This window comes from Mustela nigripes, chromosome 12 (assembly GCF_022355385.1).
Source record: "Mustela nigripes isolate SB6536 chromosome 12, MUSNIG.SB6536, whole genome shotgun sequence".
Classification (NCBI taxonomy): domain Eukaryota; kingdom Metazoa; phylum Chordata; class Mammalia; order Carnivora; family Mustelidae; genus Mustela; species Mustela nigripes.
This window is the reverse complement of record NC_081568.1, coordinates 57,944,253-57,960,746: the sequence shown is the minus strand read 5'-3', so window position 1 is coordinate 57,960,746 and position 16,494 is coordinate 57,944,253. Positions and strand designations below refer to the sequence as shown.

Genomic DNA, 16,494 nt, shown 5'->3' with positions numbered 1-16,494 from the left:
TCCAGAGCCTGTACTAAAGGAGTTTGACATGCTTATATGCTTCTCTAATCCTTACAACAATGCTAAGAGGAAGGTGTTGTTGAAAGGCCCATTTTATGGATGAGGAGACTGAGGCATTGAAGGGTTAAGGAACATAGCCGTCGTCACTCAGCATGTAAGTGGCAAAGCATTGGCACTCAGGCAGTCTAATTCTGGAGTCCATGCCAGAGACTTCTGTTTCAGCCCCAGTCCCAAGCAGATCTACAGAGCTAGTTTGGGGATCCACGGAACGAACATTCCTCACTGGCTCAAGCCAAGGAGGAGGTGCCGCTGAGCTAACTGTATCTCGTTCCTTTGGCTGTGCCTCAGTATCAGTCCTGGGCTGCGGTCTCCCTGGGACTTCCTCCGGTTCCTTGGCATCCTACTAATCCCATGAGTGGGCTCAAAGATGCTGCTTGTCCTTAAAGACTGGGTCAAGGCAAGATGAGAACTCTCCCCCGCTGCAGAAGTAAATTTGCTTTTTGATGCACTCCTGAGAGAAGCCGTTTCCCCTTTCTCTTGTACCTGGGGCTTCCCAAGGAAGGTCATCAGGGAGACTGAAAGTCCGGGGTCATCCCATGCTTGGTCATCAAGTGAATAACTCACCCCTCTTAAAGGACCAATTAGCAAGCAGGAGGCAATGGAAAGGCGATTGACCACCCTAGTCACTGTTAAGGAAGAGGGGGAGCCAAGCCAGGTCCCACTAGGCAAGGCCTTTGACCTGCAGAGAGCCAGTGATGGCTTCCCTGTCTGGTCCCTCAGTCTCCACTTCCCTCTGCTTGAACCCTCTTTCTAGAGTCATCCTGTGTCTGTGGACTCCAAGGAGGTCCTGTTTCTCAGACAGGCCACCTGCTGGCATTGCTACATTTGCAGTTTCCCTCCCATCAGGAATCACCATGACAACCCACAGCTTGTGACCAGCAGTGCAGCCATGATCAGGAGAGAAGGAAACAGTCCCCTTTGTCCTTAGTTGGGCCTGGGAGGGCTCCTCCTGTTTTCACGCATGGGCGTTTAGCCCCACGTGGCCCAGGGCAAGGTTAGACATTCTTGACCTCTTAGCCCTTGGCATCACCTGGCTCCTCTCTGAGTCTGCTTGCAGTAGGTTCCTGAAGGTCGGAGCAAATCCCCCACATGATACGGTAAGGGTGAGAGCATAATATTTGTTCTAAGGCAAACGAGTAAGATAAAGAAATTCAGGATGGTCGGAGGTTAATTCTGGAGAAATTAAAAAAAAAAAAAAAGAGGAAGAGATTAATGAGGGAGGCTTGACTGTGTGCCCAGCAGCTTCATCAGAGGTCCGAACTACCTCCCCAGATTGGTGTCCTCGCTAATAGTTTATGCCCATGTGTAATAGTGGTAAATACTTTGAGGGAGAGCTCTTCTAAGAAGGAACCATAGAAAGGGCTATGCCAGGCCCTTACTGGTACCACCCTTCCCCTCCTGTGTATCTGCGTCTGAGCGTTTATGAGACAGAAACTGACTCCCCAGCCTTGCGTTAGGAAAAGGGGGACCCACAAAGCACCACCCCCTACCCTGCCCCTCAAGGAGGATCCTGGGCCATCTTCCTGTCCCATGGTCTTTCCTGCAAGGGTTTCGCTTATTTCCAGGGAGGGGGTCACCCTACTATTTCTTGGCACCAGTTTTCTGAGAAAATCTTGCACTGTGGGGTCTGAACATGCTCAGGGCATTTCCCGACAAACACCACAGAAGTAGGAGGGATAATGTCTCCGCTGTCTGCCACAGACCCGTGGGCAGGTGTGGAGAATATAAATGCCACCCAGAATGTTAGCTCCGGGCCACTGAATCAACACGTGGACTGCCGGAGTTGCCAAGGTGATTTTAATGCGATTTATCAGTAAACCCAACTCCAGATGTTCGTGTTTTCCAAACCTTGCGGCAAAGGCCTATGAGCTCCATGGGACTCTTCCCTGAGGATATGTGGGCAAGGACAGGGGCAAATACTGGGGGCTCGGTGGCCTTCTGTGTCACTGGCTTCTTTAGGGAAACTGGGGGTGGTGGGTCCTCTTCACCGATCAGGGCGGACCTCCTCTCCCTGCCGTGGTTCTTTCTCCTGTGCTACCTGGGCCTTGAAGGAATGAAGCTGCCAGCTGCTCCCCATGTGGAGAGCAGCTGGGACTTCTGTGGCCAGGCCAGGCCGAGTCCCCTAGCAGAAGGACCTGAGTCACAAGGCCCTCCTGAACACAGACTCAGGGTATTTAACCCCCCACCCCACCCCTAAACACACACATACACAGACACACACACTCTCTCTCTCTCTCTGTGGTTCTCAGTGGCTTGCTTCCAGCCTTGCCTTTTCTGAAGGCAACAGCTCTGGAAAGGATTATCTCTCAGCAGCGTCGTTACGTTGGTTAGTCAGTGGGCTGAGTGCTAATACCTCTTGACACGGAACATATGTGGAAGCTGAACGTGCTCCGAGAAGAGGGGCGGCCGAGGGCCTCGTTAGGGCTCATGCTGGAAATAAATGTAGAAGGCGATATCCGTGTGCTCCCACTTTCCTTAATCTCCTCTTAGGGGAGCATGGCGCTTTTCGTTTTGTTTTATTTTATTGCAGAATCATCACAAAGTCACAAAGTCCGTGGGAACTTCTACGGAGAACATTCGGCCACCTCCTCCCAGAGGCATTAGGTGATTCCCCAGGCCCCTTTGTGGGCATCAGGGTGGCACCTAGGTGGGAGCAAAGTCTTCGGGCTAAGATAGCTTGGGTTCACTTCTCAGCCTACACTTACTAGCTGTGCAAGTTTGGTCACTGGTACTTAAGCCTTCTCTGTCCTAGTGGTGTCATCAGCCACACAGAGATGGCACTCGTCCTGCAGGAGAATGTGTGGAGATTCATGAGTTCGTGTTTGTAAGGGCTTTGGAGGGTACCTGGCTGAGCATCGTGCTTGTTACCGGTAGGGTCATGTGGCCCTGCTCTTCGTCTGGCCTGACCATCTCAGTCCCCCTCTTCTTTTGCTTATGAGACCTCTGAGGCCCTTTGGGAGGTGGGCCTGGGAGCAGGTGGCTCTGGGAGGAGGTGGCCCCACAAAGTGGTTCAATATGCTTTGGGGGGAAATATTTATGAGCATGGTATGCCCCCAGCCCCTGATTCCCTGGACCCAACAGACTAAGCTGGGATGAAGTCAGGAGGTCAAAGTTTGGAGTTAGAGGCAAGCTGGAGCTTCTCATCTTTTTTTTTTTTTTTTTTTTTTAAGATTTTATTTATTTATTTGAGAGAGACAGCGCATGAGGGGGAGAAGTCAGAGGGAGAAGCAGACTCCCCGATGAGCAGGGAGTCGATCCTGGGGCTCCAGGATCATGACCTGAGCTGAAGGCAGCCGCTTAACCAGCTGAGCCACCCAGGCACCCTGGAGCTTCTCATCTTGCATGAGGGACGCTGTTGTCTCTGCTTCATCACTGCCCCCTGATCTGCCCAGGGTAGAGTGAGAATTCAGGGGAGCCATGCATATACCAGCTCCCAAATCAGCATGTGGTCAATGATCGCTGGGCAGTGGGAACCCTGCTTTGTACATATGTGAGCCCCTCGGTGAAGAACCAGCCACTTTGTGCCAATGGCAATTTGGTGAGTGTCCCAAAGAGTGTCCCATCTCTGACAGCTTGGTGCCACGTCCTTCCTAAGAGTTGGCAGGATTCCTGATACCTCTACACAACCAAGAGGCAAGGCCTATGTCCACCTGGTGCATTCTATGCCCAGGTGCATTTCCAAGCTAGCAAAAACAGCCACTCCCAGAGTCAAGGAGCACCCTCCAATGGGCACAGAAAAGACAGTTGGATATTATATGGTGGAAAGAGTTGAAGTCTGAAGTCAGGCTGACCCTTTACTTATCACTGGATGACCTTGGTCAAAGCCGTCACCACTCTGACCCTCGGTCTCCTCTCCCGCCAAGTGAGGACAATCCTAGTGCCGCACAGAGTGGTATCTCTAGAGATGACACTGTGTTTTCAGTATCCGTCCACCAGCAGCTACATGGCTGCTCCTCAGAGGGGGGTGATGTCATGGGACAGGACAGATGGAGCAGCCTTGAAGGAGAAAGAGGGAGAACCAGTCCCTCCAGTGAAATACTGAGAAGGCCTGTCTTCAGGACTTCTTAGGGAAGTGCTGAACCCCATTCCGGATAGCTACTACCTCTTTGCTCTATCCCAGTGTGTTTTCTTAATTCCCCTCCAACTCTTGTCCGCGTACCAGGTAGCTCGGAGGTCCCCCCGTGGAAGGCAGATGGAGCTGAGTAGCCACCAACCTTCCTCCCAAAGGACAGAGGCCAGGACGACAGGTTTTCAGATCTTGCTGGAGCTAGGGATCAGCAAGACTGTCCCCAGCATCTAAATCTGGATAAGCAACTTAATTTTATCTCTCCCTGCACCTACGTGTCTTGCCTTAGAGGCAGGCATCCTGGGAGAGAACGTTTCCTCATGTGCTCAGCACCTCATGCTGTCTTTGCCTGGTCATTCCGCCAACCCGGCTTGTTTTGATGCCTCCTGTCTTGGTGCTAGCATCCCACACTAAAACATCTCGAAGCAGCAGGTAACAAGAAGCCTCAGTAGTTCCTATGAGTGAGGAGGGCCAGAGTAGCAGGCCACTGGGATACCCTTTCAAGGCAGGTCCAGGTCACCATGGCACTCTCCCTGTGGGCCTCTTCCTTGTCCGATGTCCAGCATTCCCCAGAGCGGCAGCCGGGCTCGCTCATCTGCACGAGGGTCCCCAAAATGAGTGCCCACTTAGGAGAGATGGGAGAAGAAACTAGTGAAAGATACTATAGGGACCAGTGAGGACTGTGGCAAAGGGGGCAGCGGTCCTATCTAAGGGGGACGGCCACTCCGTGGCCACCTCCAGGGTATGCAACATTACTAGAGCGTCTTAAAAAAAAGTTTTTTTCTAAAGGAAATAGAAATCTGATGTGTGTGTGTGTGTGTGTGAGAGAGAGAGAGAGAGAGAGAGATTTCCTGATTTTAAAACACTGGGAGGGTAAATAAACAGATTTGCATGTGGGATGTTGTAAGATCTTGTGTGTGTGTGTGTGGGGGGGGTGTTCCCTCCTCAGACCATCAGACCTCTGACTTGGTCTCTTTCCTGAATTGTTCAATGTTTCCTAGCAAAGTGATGTCCTCAAAAGGCCCTGAATATCAAGGTTTGGAACAAATCTCTCACCACATACTTTATTCTTCTTTGTAAACAAGCAAACCAGATACAAACAAGCCTGTGTGACGGGTCTGTTCCCTCCCTGTGGGCGCTCGGCCGTGCTGGGTCCCTCCAGCTTTTCTCCATGGTGCCCTCCTTGGAGAGTGACCTTGACTGAAGTGTCATACACAAAGCACAGGAAACTCTTGGGGACCTGCCACCAAGGAGATAGACAGATGGGTGGGGTGTATAAGACATTCATAAAGAAGAAAGTGCACCCTCCAGAGACCTCAATTCTTGTAACTGCCTCCAGCATGCTCCCTGGCAACACGTGTGACCTTGACCAAGCCACCACACTCTTAGCCTCCGTTTTCTCACCTATACGTAGGAGGCTGGCCCTGCCCATCTGCCCAGGTTACCGTGGGAACAATGGGATGCCAGGAAAGCACTTTGGAAAACAAGAAAACTATTCTAGTAGTGAGAGCTTTCCTCCAGGAGGACATCTGTGTGAACCCTTGGGACTCTGCCCACTATTAGCCAGATTAAACAGGCATTTTTCCCCTTGTCGCTGCTGCAGCTGCCTGCCCACACACAGGCTGCAGGGGGCCCACTGGGAGGACGGGCCTGCAGCAAGGGAGCCGTGGCACAGATGACGGGGCGCCCGGGGGCAGCCTCATCATCACCAACTCCAGTCCCCCTGGACCCTGGTGTCTGGGCCTCCAGAGGCAAGCCAGCCCACGACGAGTCTCCTGGTCCATTCCCCCATGGGAGAAGCACTGAGCCAGCCTTGAAAGGGGAAATTTTAAAAATTTAACATTTTTACTGGTTAGTTTAGTTCTCCCCATCCTCTCTTCGATCAAAGAGGGAATGAGAACTGATTTTACGCCAGTTAAGAGGGCACAACTAGTCGGTCTAACATTGTAAGGGAAATTCTTAGGACTCAGATTTTCTTGACTTGCCAACCCTGTTCTGGAGGATGCTCCTAGAAGCCTCACAGCATCCCCTGTGCTGGACCAGAGCTTTTCTGGAAAGGCAGCTTCCTCTAGTGCTGCTTGTTTGTTTGCTTGCTTATTTGTTTTTGGTGGAGGGAGGGGTCTGAGGCTCTAAAACCAGGGCAGATGGGTGCCCCCTCAGCGGATTGTGGCCCCCTGGAGTTGTGGATGGGGTTGGGTGTATTTCTTATTCACTAAGAAGCACTAAGAAGAAAGGGAAGAAAAGAGATGTCATTTGTGCCATCGGGGCTTATAGTCATCATAGGCGGGAGGTAAATGATAAGCAGCAGTGAACGTCCATCACAAATCGAGACGCTTGCTACGAAGACAGTAAACTGGGCTATGGGACACCATGGTGGGGAGCCTGGGGGCCTTGCTGTGGATGAGGGGATCGGGGCCGGGCTCTCCAAGGAGGTGACATCCACACTGAGACCAGAGGAGGGGAAGGAACCACCTGATGAAAGTGGGTAAAGAGTGTGTTCAAAGGACCTGGGCTAAACGCTTGTGGGGTGTTTGAGGAACAGAAGTGTCATGAGCGTGTGTACGTGGGTGAGAGGGACGGGGCAGAGGTCAGGTCACACGAGGTTCCATCCGCATGCGTGCATGTGTGCACACACATCAAAGGGAGGATGCTCACCCATGGGTGTATTTTTCTGGGAGATCGCACGGCCTATAACCGCCATCAGATTTCCAGCGGGACCCGTGGTTCAGAAGCACTCCAAGGAGTTCTCTGAGTCAAAATTGCCCTTCGTCAATCAACGCAAGCTTTAGCACGATGGTGCCCAGTGATTGTTTTTGCAATTCCTGGAAGCTCCGCATTCTAAAGCAGAAAGGAAAGCATGGCCATGCTGTTTCCAGCCTCCCCCCCGAAGGCACAGGGAAGGCTCCAGGTGACCTCAGCCTGTGACGCAGCACCCATGCTAAGTGGTGTACAGGTGCCCAGATGTGTGTGGAGTTCCAGGGGCCACAGGGATGCAGGAACACCCCCCCAACCCCCACCACCCACTCTCAGCAGCAGGGGCCGTGGCTGTAAGGCGCACGCGGAGTCTGTAGCCTGTCACCTGTGGGCACAGCCTTGCTCCACAGGGAAGTGGCAGGATTACAGAGTCACTGGCCTCTCTCCTGCTTGCAGCCTCCTCAATGCCAACAAGATCAACTGTCTGCGCGTGAACACATTTCAGGACCTGCAGAACCTCAACCTGCTCTCCCTCTATGACAACAAGCTGCAGACCATCAGCAAGGGACTCTTTGCCCCTCTGCAGGCCATCCAGACCCTGTGAGTACACCCCCGCAAGTGGCAGCACGTGCCCAGAAAGCAAGTGACCCCAGACACCCAGACACACAGAGCATCCCAGAGAAGGCAAAGTGAGCATGTCCAGGAGGAGGTCTAGAGCCTGCGGTGAGGAAGGACTAGTAACAGTGGTTCTCACTCACCCCTACTGAGCACTCCCCTGGTACTCCACACCTTGCTGAGGACTTTCCCCTGTAGTGAGAACTTTAGGCCTCAGCAGCCCTTTGAGGTAGGTGCTGTTATGATCTCTCATTTCTCTGTGAGGAAACCAGGGCACAGAGAGGTTAAGTTAACTTACTCAAGGTTGCACAGCTAGTAAGAAGCAGGATATGAATGGCAGAGTTGCAGCTCACCTGCTCTCTTAACCACTGTGGCCAGTGTATTCTGAGCCGCCTCCGTCTCTGCTGATAGCCCAGTCCTGTCCCCCTCAAAACCACCCCACCACCACCCTGCAAAACCAAAGCTCTGGTGCAGGCACTCGGAGCATTTCCCCTCCATCCTCAGGGAGCAATTCCCCACTCCCGAGCACTGCAGATGTTCCTAAGTCACCCCGTCAGGTACAAGACACCTGGGAAGATCTCAGCCCAGCCTGGGCCTGATCTTGAACCTGGGGCTTCTGGACACCTTCTAAGTCACCTGGTACTTCCCTGTAGCCAGAGGCAGGTGCTGATAAAGTGTTAAGAACGGCCGCTGTATGTTGAACAGCAACCACGTGCTGAGCACCGTGTTGGCACGGAGAAGGGTTTTCTCATGAGCCAGAGGAAGCCAAACCACGGTGCTGGCCCGGCAACGAGGCGAGCAGCAGTACCCACTACTCTGTGTGGGACGCCCGCCATGTGCCAGTCACCATGCCAGCCGCTTTCTGTGCCTGGCCTTATGGAGCTTGAAGAAGTCCAATCTGGGCGGCTGTAAGGACAGACCCTGAGCCTGCCATGTTATGTGGCCCATCAGAACTGGTGTGGGTCCGAGGCGAGATCAGTGGTGGGTCCTGCCCGAGTCAGGAGAGCAGGGACATGGTCCCCCCTCCGTACGCCACCCCCCACCAGCTGGCTGCCAGCTGCACCTGGGACAGTCTCTGGCCCACAGCAGGCCTCCCCCGCTCAGCTCCCTGCTGCCCCCCCACCCCAAGCGAGGGGCCCAGCACCAGGAAAGTGGTGGTGGAGCACGGCACCCTGGGTCACTCCTGATCCGTTCTCCTCCCTCTCACAGCCACTTGGCCCAAAACCCGTTTGTGTGTGACTGCCACCTGAAGTGGCTGGCTGACTACCTGCAGGACAACCCCATCGAGACGAGCGGGGCCCGCTGCAGCAGCCCGCGCCGGCTGGCCAACAAGCGCATCGGCCAGATCAAGAGCAAGAAGTTCCGCTGCTCAGGTAATCAGGTTAAGGGGCTGGGCCCCACCTTCCGACTCAGAGCACAGCAGCCCCAGAGAGGCCAGTAATCCAATCTGGAGGACAGCAAGCACTGTAATGGCTCCTAGGGAGCATCTTTGCAAATTAAATTGGGGAAATTCAGTTAGGCCTGCAGAAAACCAATTACCTTATGGATTTAAAATAAAACACACACACACATACACACACACACACAATAAAAGCATTGGAGGAGGGTGCACAATTTCAGGAGAGACAGAACCCAGGTGGCAGCCCATCTCCAGGGCCAGGTGGAAGCTAGGGGAAGGCCAGTCTCTGCCCATGTGCCTTTTAGAGGCCACGATTTACTTTCTTTTAGTTCCCAAGGTGTGCTCCCCAAATGGCAGATAGGGAAATAAATATGTCCCAGGCGAGGCTGCAGGCGGCGTGTAATCTGGGGGGCCTCCCGTCCCTTCTGAGACCACCTTTGGTACAGCCCTTAGGCCAGAGTTTGTTACAGATTTCATGGACATTTTTGCAGGCTAACTCCTCTGCCCTAGATTGGTGCACTCTGCATATGAAGAGAACAGCAAAGTGCTCGGTGGGAAAGCAAAGCCTTGCCCTTCCATTTCCAAGCTCTCTCTGGAACCTTCCTCCCATCCACACCCGGGAAAGATACCAAGGGTGAATGGCAGGGGAGTTCTTGGTTCATCTTAGAAAGAGACGTAGCTGTCCTTGATCCAGGAGCTAGATGAACAGGCCGTTAAAAATGCCAACCATGTGTGTCAGTTGCTGCTGGAAAAAATCACCATGCTGCATTGTGTATGATGGGCTGAGGGGTTGGCACAAGCCCTTACAATCTGTGTGTCAGCAAGAGCCCTTCTTCTCTCCTGCCCAAGAGCATCTTATGGAAGCGAGTTCTCCCGGGGAGAAGGGCAGCGTGGGCCCTGGTGGCCAGGAGAAGACCAGCAGACAGACTTCTGCCTCTTTCATGTTGTTCTTGGCCTCTAAGTCAGATCATTTAGTCCATGTCTCCAGAGGGGTAAACTTCAGCCATTTGCTTTTTCAGCAACTAATACCTGGAAAGGGCTTGGCGGTACCACAGGGACTCTGTGCCCAAATGAGGCATTGGTCCCACTTTGTCTTCCACAGAATAACAATGTCAATTACAAGAGCAGTTTCTGGCCAGTGATGAACTCTGGGCTGAGTGCCCCTCATTCGATCTGGTTCTTCCACTAGTCAGTCCTCTGAGCTCAGCGGGGAGGGGTCCCCTTTTTGCAGCTGAGGAAGCCAGGGCCTTAGAGGTCAAAGGGCACCCACCCCACAGTTATAGCAAGCAGATGCCGGAGGGAGGACCAGACCCCAAGTCTGGTTGACTCCTCAATGCTGCACAGCGTGTAGGAGAGAAGGAACATTTGGGAAGGCAGTCCAACTGCTTGGGTGACTCCTTTCACAGTCTCATGGCCTGCCCCCGACTCTCTGCAACCCTTCCTAAAGTTCCTTCTTGGGGCCAGCAGCATCTCTGGGAGGAAAACCCTCTCCCAGCCCAGAGGTGTCTCCTGAAGAGCAGCCCTTCTTCCCCAGGGCCTTTCTCATAACACGCACCTCTTATTCCCTCTTCCCATTCTGTTCCTCTCCAAATCTGTCCAGGGCTGAGTTTATTAGCTCTGACAAGCAGTGGTGCTGCAGAAGAGGGGCAGTAAGACACAGAGGAGGACGGGGTACCACCTGCTGACCCCAACCCTTTGGTCTTCCATTGTGATGTCAAGGCTCCGGGTTGATGCCAAGACTCTGGGGGGGCAGAGCAGGAGTGGAATCAGCCCAGGGTCCTAGGACCGGCATCTCCCAGGGACCGAATCTGGACAAGTGCCTAGGAATGACTGTAGGTTGGGACTCGGGGTGGCAGGGGGGACGTGCAGACAGACCAAGTAGAAAAGCGAACAGCTACCTGACCCAGGACACAATAACGCCCCGTTCTCTTGTTCTGCCCCTACCTGCCTACACTGGTATGGGAGAGATCCTGGCTGCTTTTCCTATGGAGGGCAGGAGTGGTTGGAAATTGTAAAAAGAAACAGAAGTGCAGGGTTCTTGGACTGACCCTGTCTAAAAGCCTTTTTATAATCAATACTAAGCAGATTATTTCTATAAAGGTAGAGAATGTCAGAGCTGACGCCTGACATAGAACGTTCTGTGTGCTATTATTTCATCTAGCTGCAGAGAGGAGAGGTAGAGAGAGCTACTGGGGAGCATCAGAGGCCTGGGCTTTGACAGACACTGGGGCCCAGACCTCCCTTGGCTTTAGGGGATACAGAAGCCATAGGTCCAAAGCTCTGTATTTCCAGGAAGCTCCAGAAGAAGGAGGGGCAGGTGACACATACTGGAGTTGACAGATAATAACTGTTTTACTTTCCCTTAAAAGCACCCCCATTGCAAAGACAGCTGATGTAATTAGAATCCAATTTGAGAGCTGCTCCTGCAGCCCATGAAGCCCCTCCTTAGGCAGGGCGTCTGGCTCCCAGCTGCCCTGTGTCTGCCTCTATCAGCTGCATCCGCCGCCTTGGGCAACAATATCGGGTTAGAGGTGAACACTGCCAGCTGGGGTCATCTGGCCATTGGATTAAGTTCCCCTGAAAAGGCACTGTCTGGCTGGCTGGGACCCCAAGCCCATCCCCAGGGGAGCCCTTGGCAGTTGGAAGATGCTGCCCGTCTTCCGTCACACCCCCTCCCTTTGTGTGTAGAGATCTGTTGGCAAGAAGAAATTCACGGGGAAAAGCACGGAAGGTGGTGATGTGGTATGTACAGAGAAGGCAAAAGACATGACCCCACTCAGGGCGTTAAGAGTCTTAGAGAACTCAGTAATCGCCCGGTCCCTGCCAGAGATGGTGGAATGGAGGCCCGCACAGCAGAACCATATTGTCCGAGGTTAGAGAGTAGTATTTGCAAGATCTGAAACCCAGCACCTCTGATGTACTGAGAAAATTTTCTCCAGTGTCTTCCCTTTTCTTTTTGTTGAAGGAAATCAAAGAGCACGTTTGAAGGCTTGGAAGCAGGGATGATTTTTCCCTGCTCTGATCAAACTGGAATATGAAATCCCCAAACCAGAGTGTGGCAGAGCCCTGCATGTCCAGGGATCGAAGCAAGGTTGAGACCAGGTTGCAGTGACTGCCTCTTGCTGGTCAGGTGGGAGGGCTTTGAAAGAGGTCAGATCTGGGCTGTGATGTGACCTTGACCCACTGACCAACCATTGCAGACAACCTATGTATGCACAGGCGAGATGTACCATCTTGTCCCAAAAGCACCCTGTAGAGGAGCAGCAACTCAGTCTCTCCTGTCAGAGGGCAAGAATAGGGAGGGTCCCAGTCCCTGGGCCCCGACTCTGGCCTCTTCAAGATAGACACATGTCCTCCCAGTGGCTTGGGAGGAAGTTCATAAAAACTGCCCCTGATCTGTTGTGGATAGGGATCTGGAGGCTGGGTGCCCTCACCTAGGCCCGCGGCACCCAGAAAGAGTTGGTTGTTGGACCCTCCACCCACTCCACTTCCATCCCTGGAAATCTGGAAATCAGGAAGGACCCTAGAATCTGGTGCCCTCCCCCTCCCCTTCCTTCTCTTATTCTAAAAGAGGCCACTCATCCTGATGGGAACTGCTCACCTCCTCTGTGAAAGTCAGTGTTTGCAGACAGTCGGGATTGTAGGTTTCCTAGTCCCAAACCCAGGGCTCCATCGGCTTCCCCGTCTTTCTCCCTGGCTAAGGTCCTGTATTTTCTTTTGATGCCATACCCACACCACCACGATACGTCAAGTCATCTGGGATCAGTGTCTGTCAGCCCGAGGGTTTCTGGGCACCTGAGGAGACTCCTGAGGTGTGGAATATCAAAGGCGCTTTTCCTGAAGAAGAGCGTTGCAGCTTTGTTAGCCCACCGGAAGCTGTGCCTGTCTCTTCATTGAAGAGGCCGGGAGATCAGACTGCTACAGATCCACTCGGCTCTGGGGACAGACGTGTTGCAGAGCGTGAGGAAGATGCTTCTGCTAAGTCTGATATCTGGGCAGATGGATGGTGTGGTTGAGTGGGATTTAGAGGTTCAGTGCAGGCCTGTGATATGACCAGAGACATCTGCGCTCATAATTCCCTTGGGAAGGCTCCAGTGTGCCCTGCTCCTTCTGCGTAGAGGTTTCTAACAGTGTCCCGCCCATTCTTCTCCCCTTCCCCTGTATCTCCCCTGGGAACGGGCTACAAAGGCGGTGGGGCTCCGGTCTTCAGAAGTGTTCCTGTGGAACCCTGCTCCTGGTACTAATCACGCTCAGTGGGGGCCTGCTCCGGCTTCCGCTTCTCCACGCTGCTTCCTCTGAGTGCTCCTGTCCTCTCTCTGACGCTGCTTCCTGACCTTGACTCTGACCGGTCGCCGCGGGGCTTTCCTTTGTGCTTGATCTAACCATGTGGTGGAATGATGGAAACGGAACATGGTTCTGTCAAGCACCGCGGAAAGCACCGCGCTCTCCTGCAGCATGGCCCGCCGCCACCGCCGCCACCGCTGGACACCTCTTCTCTGCTCTGGAGCACCGCAGCCCAGCACCCGCCAGACCCGCCTGTCCCGGTCTAGCCTCACAAAGGTCAAGGGGGGGGTGCGGGGGAGGGAACAGTCTCGAAGGAGTCCCAGAGCACCTCCACCTCCAGGTAGCAGATATGGGCTGAAACGGGTACGGAGAAGCTGACTGGGGACACGCTAAGATCTATATCCGCATCTCCTACCCCGGGTGAAGTTGTCATCCCCCAGAGCTACATTGGATGCCAGCCGAGGGGTAAAGTCCAGGTCAAAGCTCAGAAACCACTGTTTTTCTTCTAATCAGAGAGAACAGGTCCCCCAATGGCATATGCCCCATGGTTTCATGGCAGGGTCCCAGCGCCAGGTTTTTTCCCAAGTGGTAGCTAACCCAGAGGTCATACTGGTGTGACCCACTTTCTACCCACCATCTTTATCGGAAGTATTGGGGATGCATGTGAGCATGAGAATGGGTGAAAGTGGCATGAGTCTGAGACTTTGGATTTAACCTGTGGCTCCTTTTGAACCCAACCCCCACTCCTCATGAGTACCTTGGCCCTAGCCCTCCACCCCCCACCCCCCCATGCAGCCTGAAGTCTAGTCCGTGTCCTTCACCTCCGAAGAACAGTTGACTTGGTGACCTAGGTGCTGGGCTCCTCACATGGTGCTAATTCCATGCCCCCAAGGGCTGTGCAGAAATCAGCTGTCTCTGACAATAAAGGGATGGTGGCACCTGCCATTCTGTTTGCTTCTTGGTAAATCCTTAGTGTAACTAGAAGATTGTTTTTGGTTCATTCTCCCTGAGGTCACCCCTCAGAGCCAGGGCCTCGCTGTTGCTGAGTACCAAAGAGTCCTGAGTGCCTCTCTGGGTGCTTTCCCCATACCTTGAGTGCTGACTATAGGTCAGGGATTGAACTCTTTCCATCATTACTTTTTTTTTTTACAACAAGCTGATAAGGCCCATTGCACAGAAGCAGATAGATACCAAGTTAGAGAGGTTACCTGACTTGCCAGGGTCACATGGCTGCTCTCTCCAGCTATAATACTCCGCCTTCTCAGCTGTGGACAAACCCATTGCCTCGAATTATAAAAAGGAAAAGAATGATAGGATTGACTTGAATTGACAGGGAGTGGGAAAACTATGTTACCACTCCGTTTCCAGCTCGCTTCTGTTAATAGAGGAAAACGTGAGTAAGCAGGCGAGCAAGGAGCACGGTATTTAAGTGGCTCCCCTGTCCAGCGTGGACATGCCAAGATCCGTTTGGTACAGAACAAACCCCCAAGCCTGGAGCAATTCCCTATCCTGAACAGGGGAGGCATTCTGGGTTCTCGGAGCTGTGCCTACCATGCCAGGGGCTGGGCCTCTGGTGTGGGTCTACGATGGCACCTTTCTGGGCACCTCCCTGGTTCTGCAGCAGCAGACATGCAGGTGGGCAGTGCCCAGCCACAGGCCATGGGCCTTTCCCTCTGCTCTCAGGCAGATGGCTGCATCCATCATCGATCCTAATAGGAATAGGTTACGAGGACAGCTGTCTGCCCCACTGATCACCAAAGTCCTGGGAAAGCAGTGGACATCTTCCAGCCCCTCGCCTCTGCCTGTGACCCCGTAACTGTGTGCCTAGCCATGTTCTCTTGATTCCAGTCATTACTTATGACCCTTTGCTTGTCCACATGACTCTCTCTTCAAGCTGATGGACTGCGCCCCTCCCAACCCAGTTCCTCTTTCTGCTGCTTTCCTCTTTTCATCCTACCCCTCTTAGGGATATTGGAGGTAGAAGAGGAGAGTTCTGGACACGTGCACTGGCAGGGCTGTGGTCGTCAGATGACAACAAATAGGTGACTTTCATTCAACAAACGGGTTGCCCAGAGAATGATGCAAATCGAACTGCTAATGACAGGAGCCGTCCAGGGCCCAGCGCTGGCCTCAGCCTCCAGGGCCATCCAAAGAAGGGGAGCTGTGGCTCCCTACCTGCCCCAGTCCCATGACCATACAAATGTCAAAGACGGTCTCTCCTGGGAAAGCACCATAGGGCAGGGATTTGTAATAAAACCACAGTGCTGTGGATTTCCACCCCCTCGACTATTAAAGCTTGTCTGTGATCATGTACCAAGTGTCGTTGTTCTGAGCTTCAAGCAGAAAGGAAGGAGGGCTTCAGGGGCAGGAGCTGGTGAGAGGCCTGATGACATCAGCTCTCCCATGACTGTCGTTTTGTTTTATGGCCCTTCTTCCAGTCCTCTGAGATCTCCGCTATCTGAACTCGCCCCAGAGAGAAGCAACCACAGCCCGTTCAGTTTCTCCCCTCCTACTAAGTATTTCTGGCAGTGACAAATATGCACTGAGATTGAAATTGACTTTTAAAGCTCTGGAAAAGTTAAAAATACTTTTGGGTAGTTATGAGCATTAGGCATAACAAATGGCTCCGAGAAACCCTGGGTAGTTTGGGTAATGAAATATGAAGTACTGGGGGTGGCATTTCAGGCTGGCTCTGGCTGGGGAAGGAACTCTTTGGGATCTGGGCAAACACCGTTATTAACATTTCTGGCTCCCACGCCTATAAAATACCACACTCCGACCCCCTCGTTATGACAAAGCAGGGCAATAACAAAAACAGCAGGGGGGAAATGTTGGAAAGAACATATTAGTCCATCGAATCTAATTGCAAAATCATTTCATTAAAATGGGTCAGCGGTTCCATCGCAGAGGTCCACCAGTTATAATCTAACTATACTACAGAGAGCGATTCCTGCTAACTACAGACGCTCTCACCTTGATTAAAATGAAAACGCATTTAATCGGCCGCAGTCCCTGGCCACAGCCCAGCCAGTGTACATCTTCAGGCTCGCTCTGTTGAAGAACAAACCGTGCTCCCTCCTGTCTTCCAAAGGCAAAATTTGATCGGCGCTCAGGGTTCCTCTACTTTGTGAGGATTCCATTGTAGGTGCCTTCTAAAGGAAAAATATCATGCCTGCGTACGAAGTGTCCGTCCATGCCATCACCATGTAGAGCCACCGGCAGGGGACAAGAGAGGATTGTCATTCATTTAGCAGAGTTTGCAAAATGAAACTCACCCAGGACTCCGCACGCTGATGTGTCTGGAGGAAGATGGCCCAGGTCAGAGTTATTCAGTGGGATGGATGCTGGCAAGCCAAGGGCAAGAGATTTGCATAAT

At 52.9% G+C, this 16,494-nt stretch overlaps 1 protein-coding gene across 2 annotated transcripts in view; it reads left to right on the top strand.

Annotated features, from left to right (window-relative positions):
- The window catches only part of SLIT3 (slit guidance ligand 3), a 589,038-nt gene that overhangs the window by 492,009 nt on the left and 80,535 nt on the right, over positions 1 to 16,494 (top strand). For both annotated transcript variants that reach the window (XM_059417324.1, XM_059417323.1), the window contains exons 13-14: positions 7,277 to 7,420; positions 8,645 to 8,808. In XM_059417324.1, the coding sequence (XP_059273307.1) occupies positions 7,277 to 7,420; positions 8,645 to 8,808 (308 nt within the window). The remainder of the gene's footprint in view (positions 1 to 7,276; positions 7,421 to 8,644; positions 8,809 to 16,494) is intronic.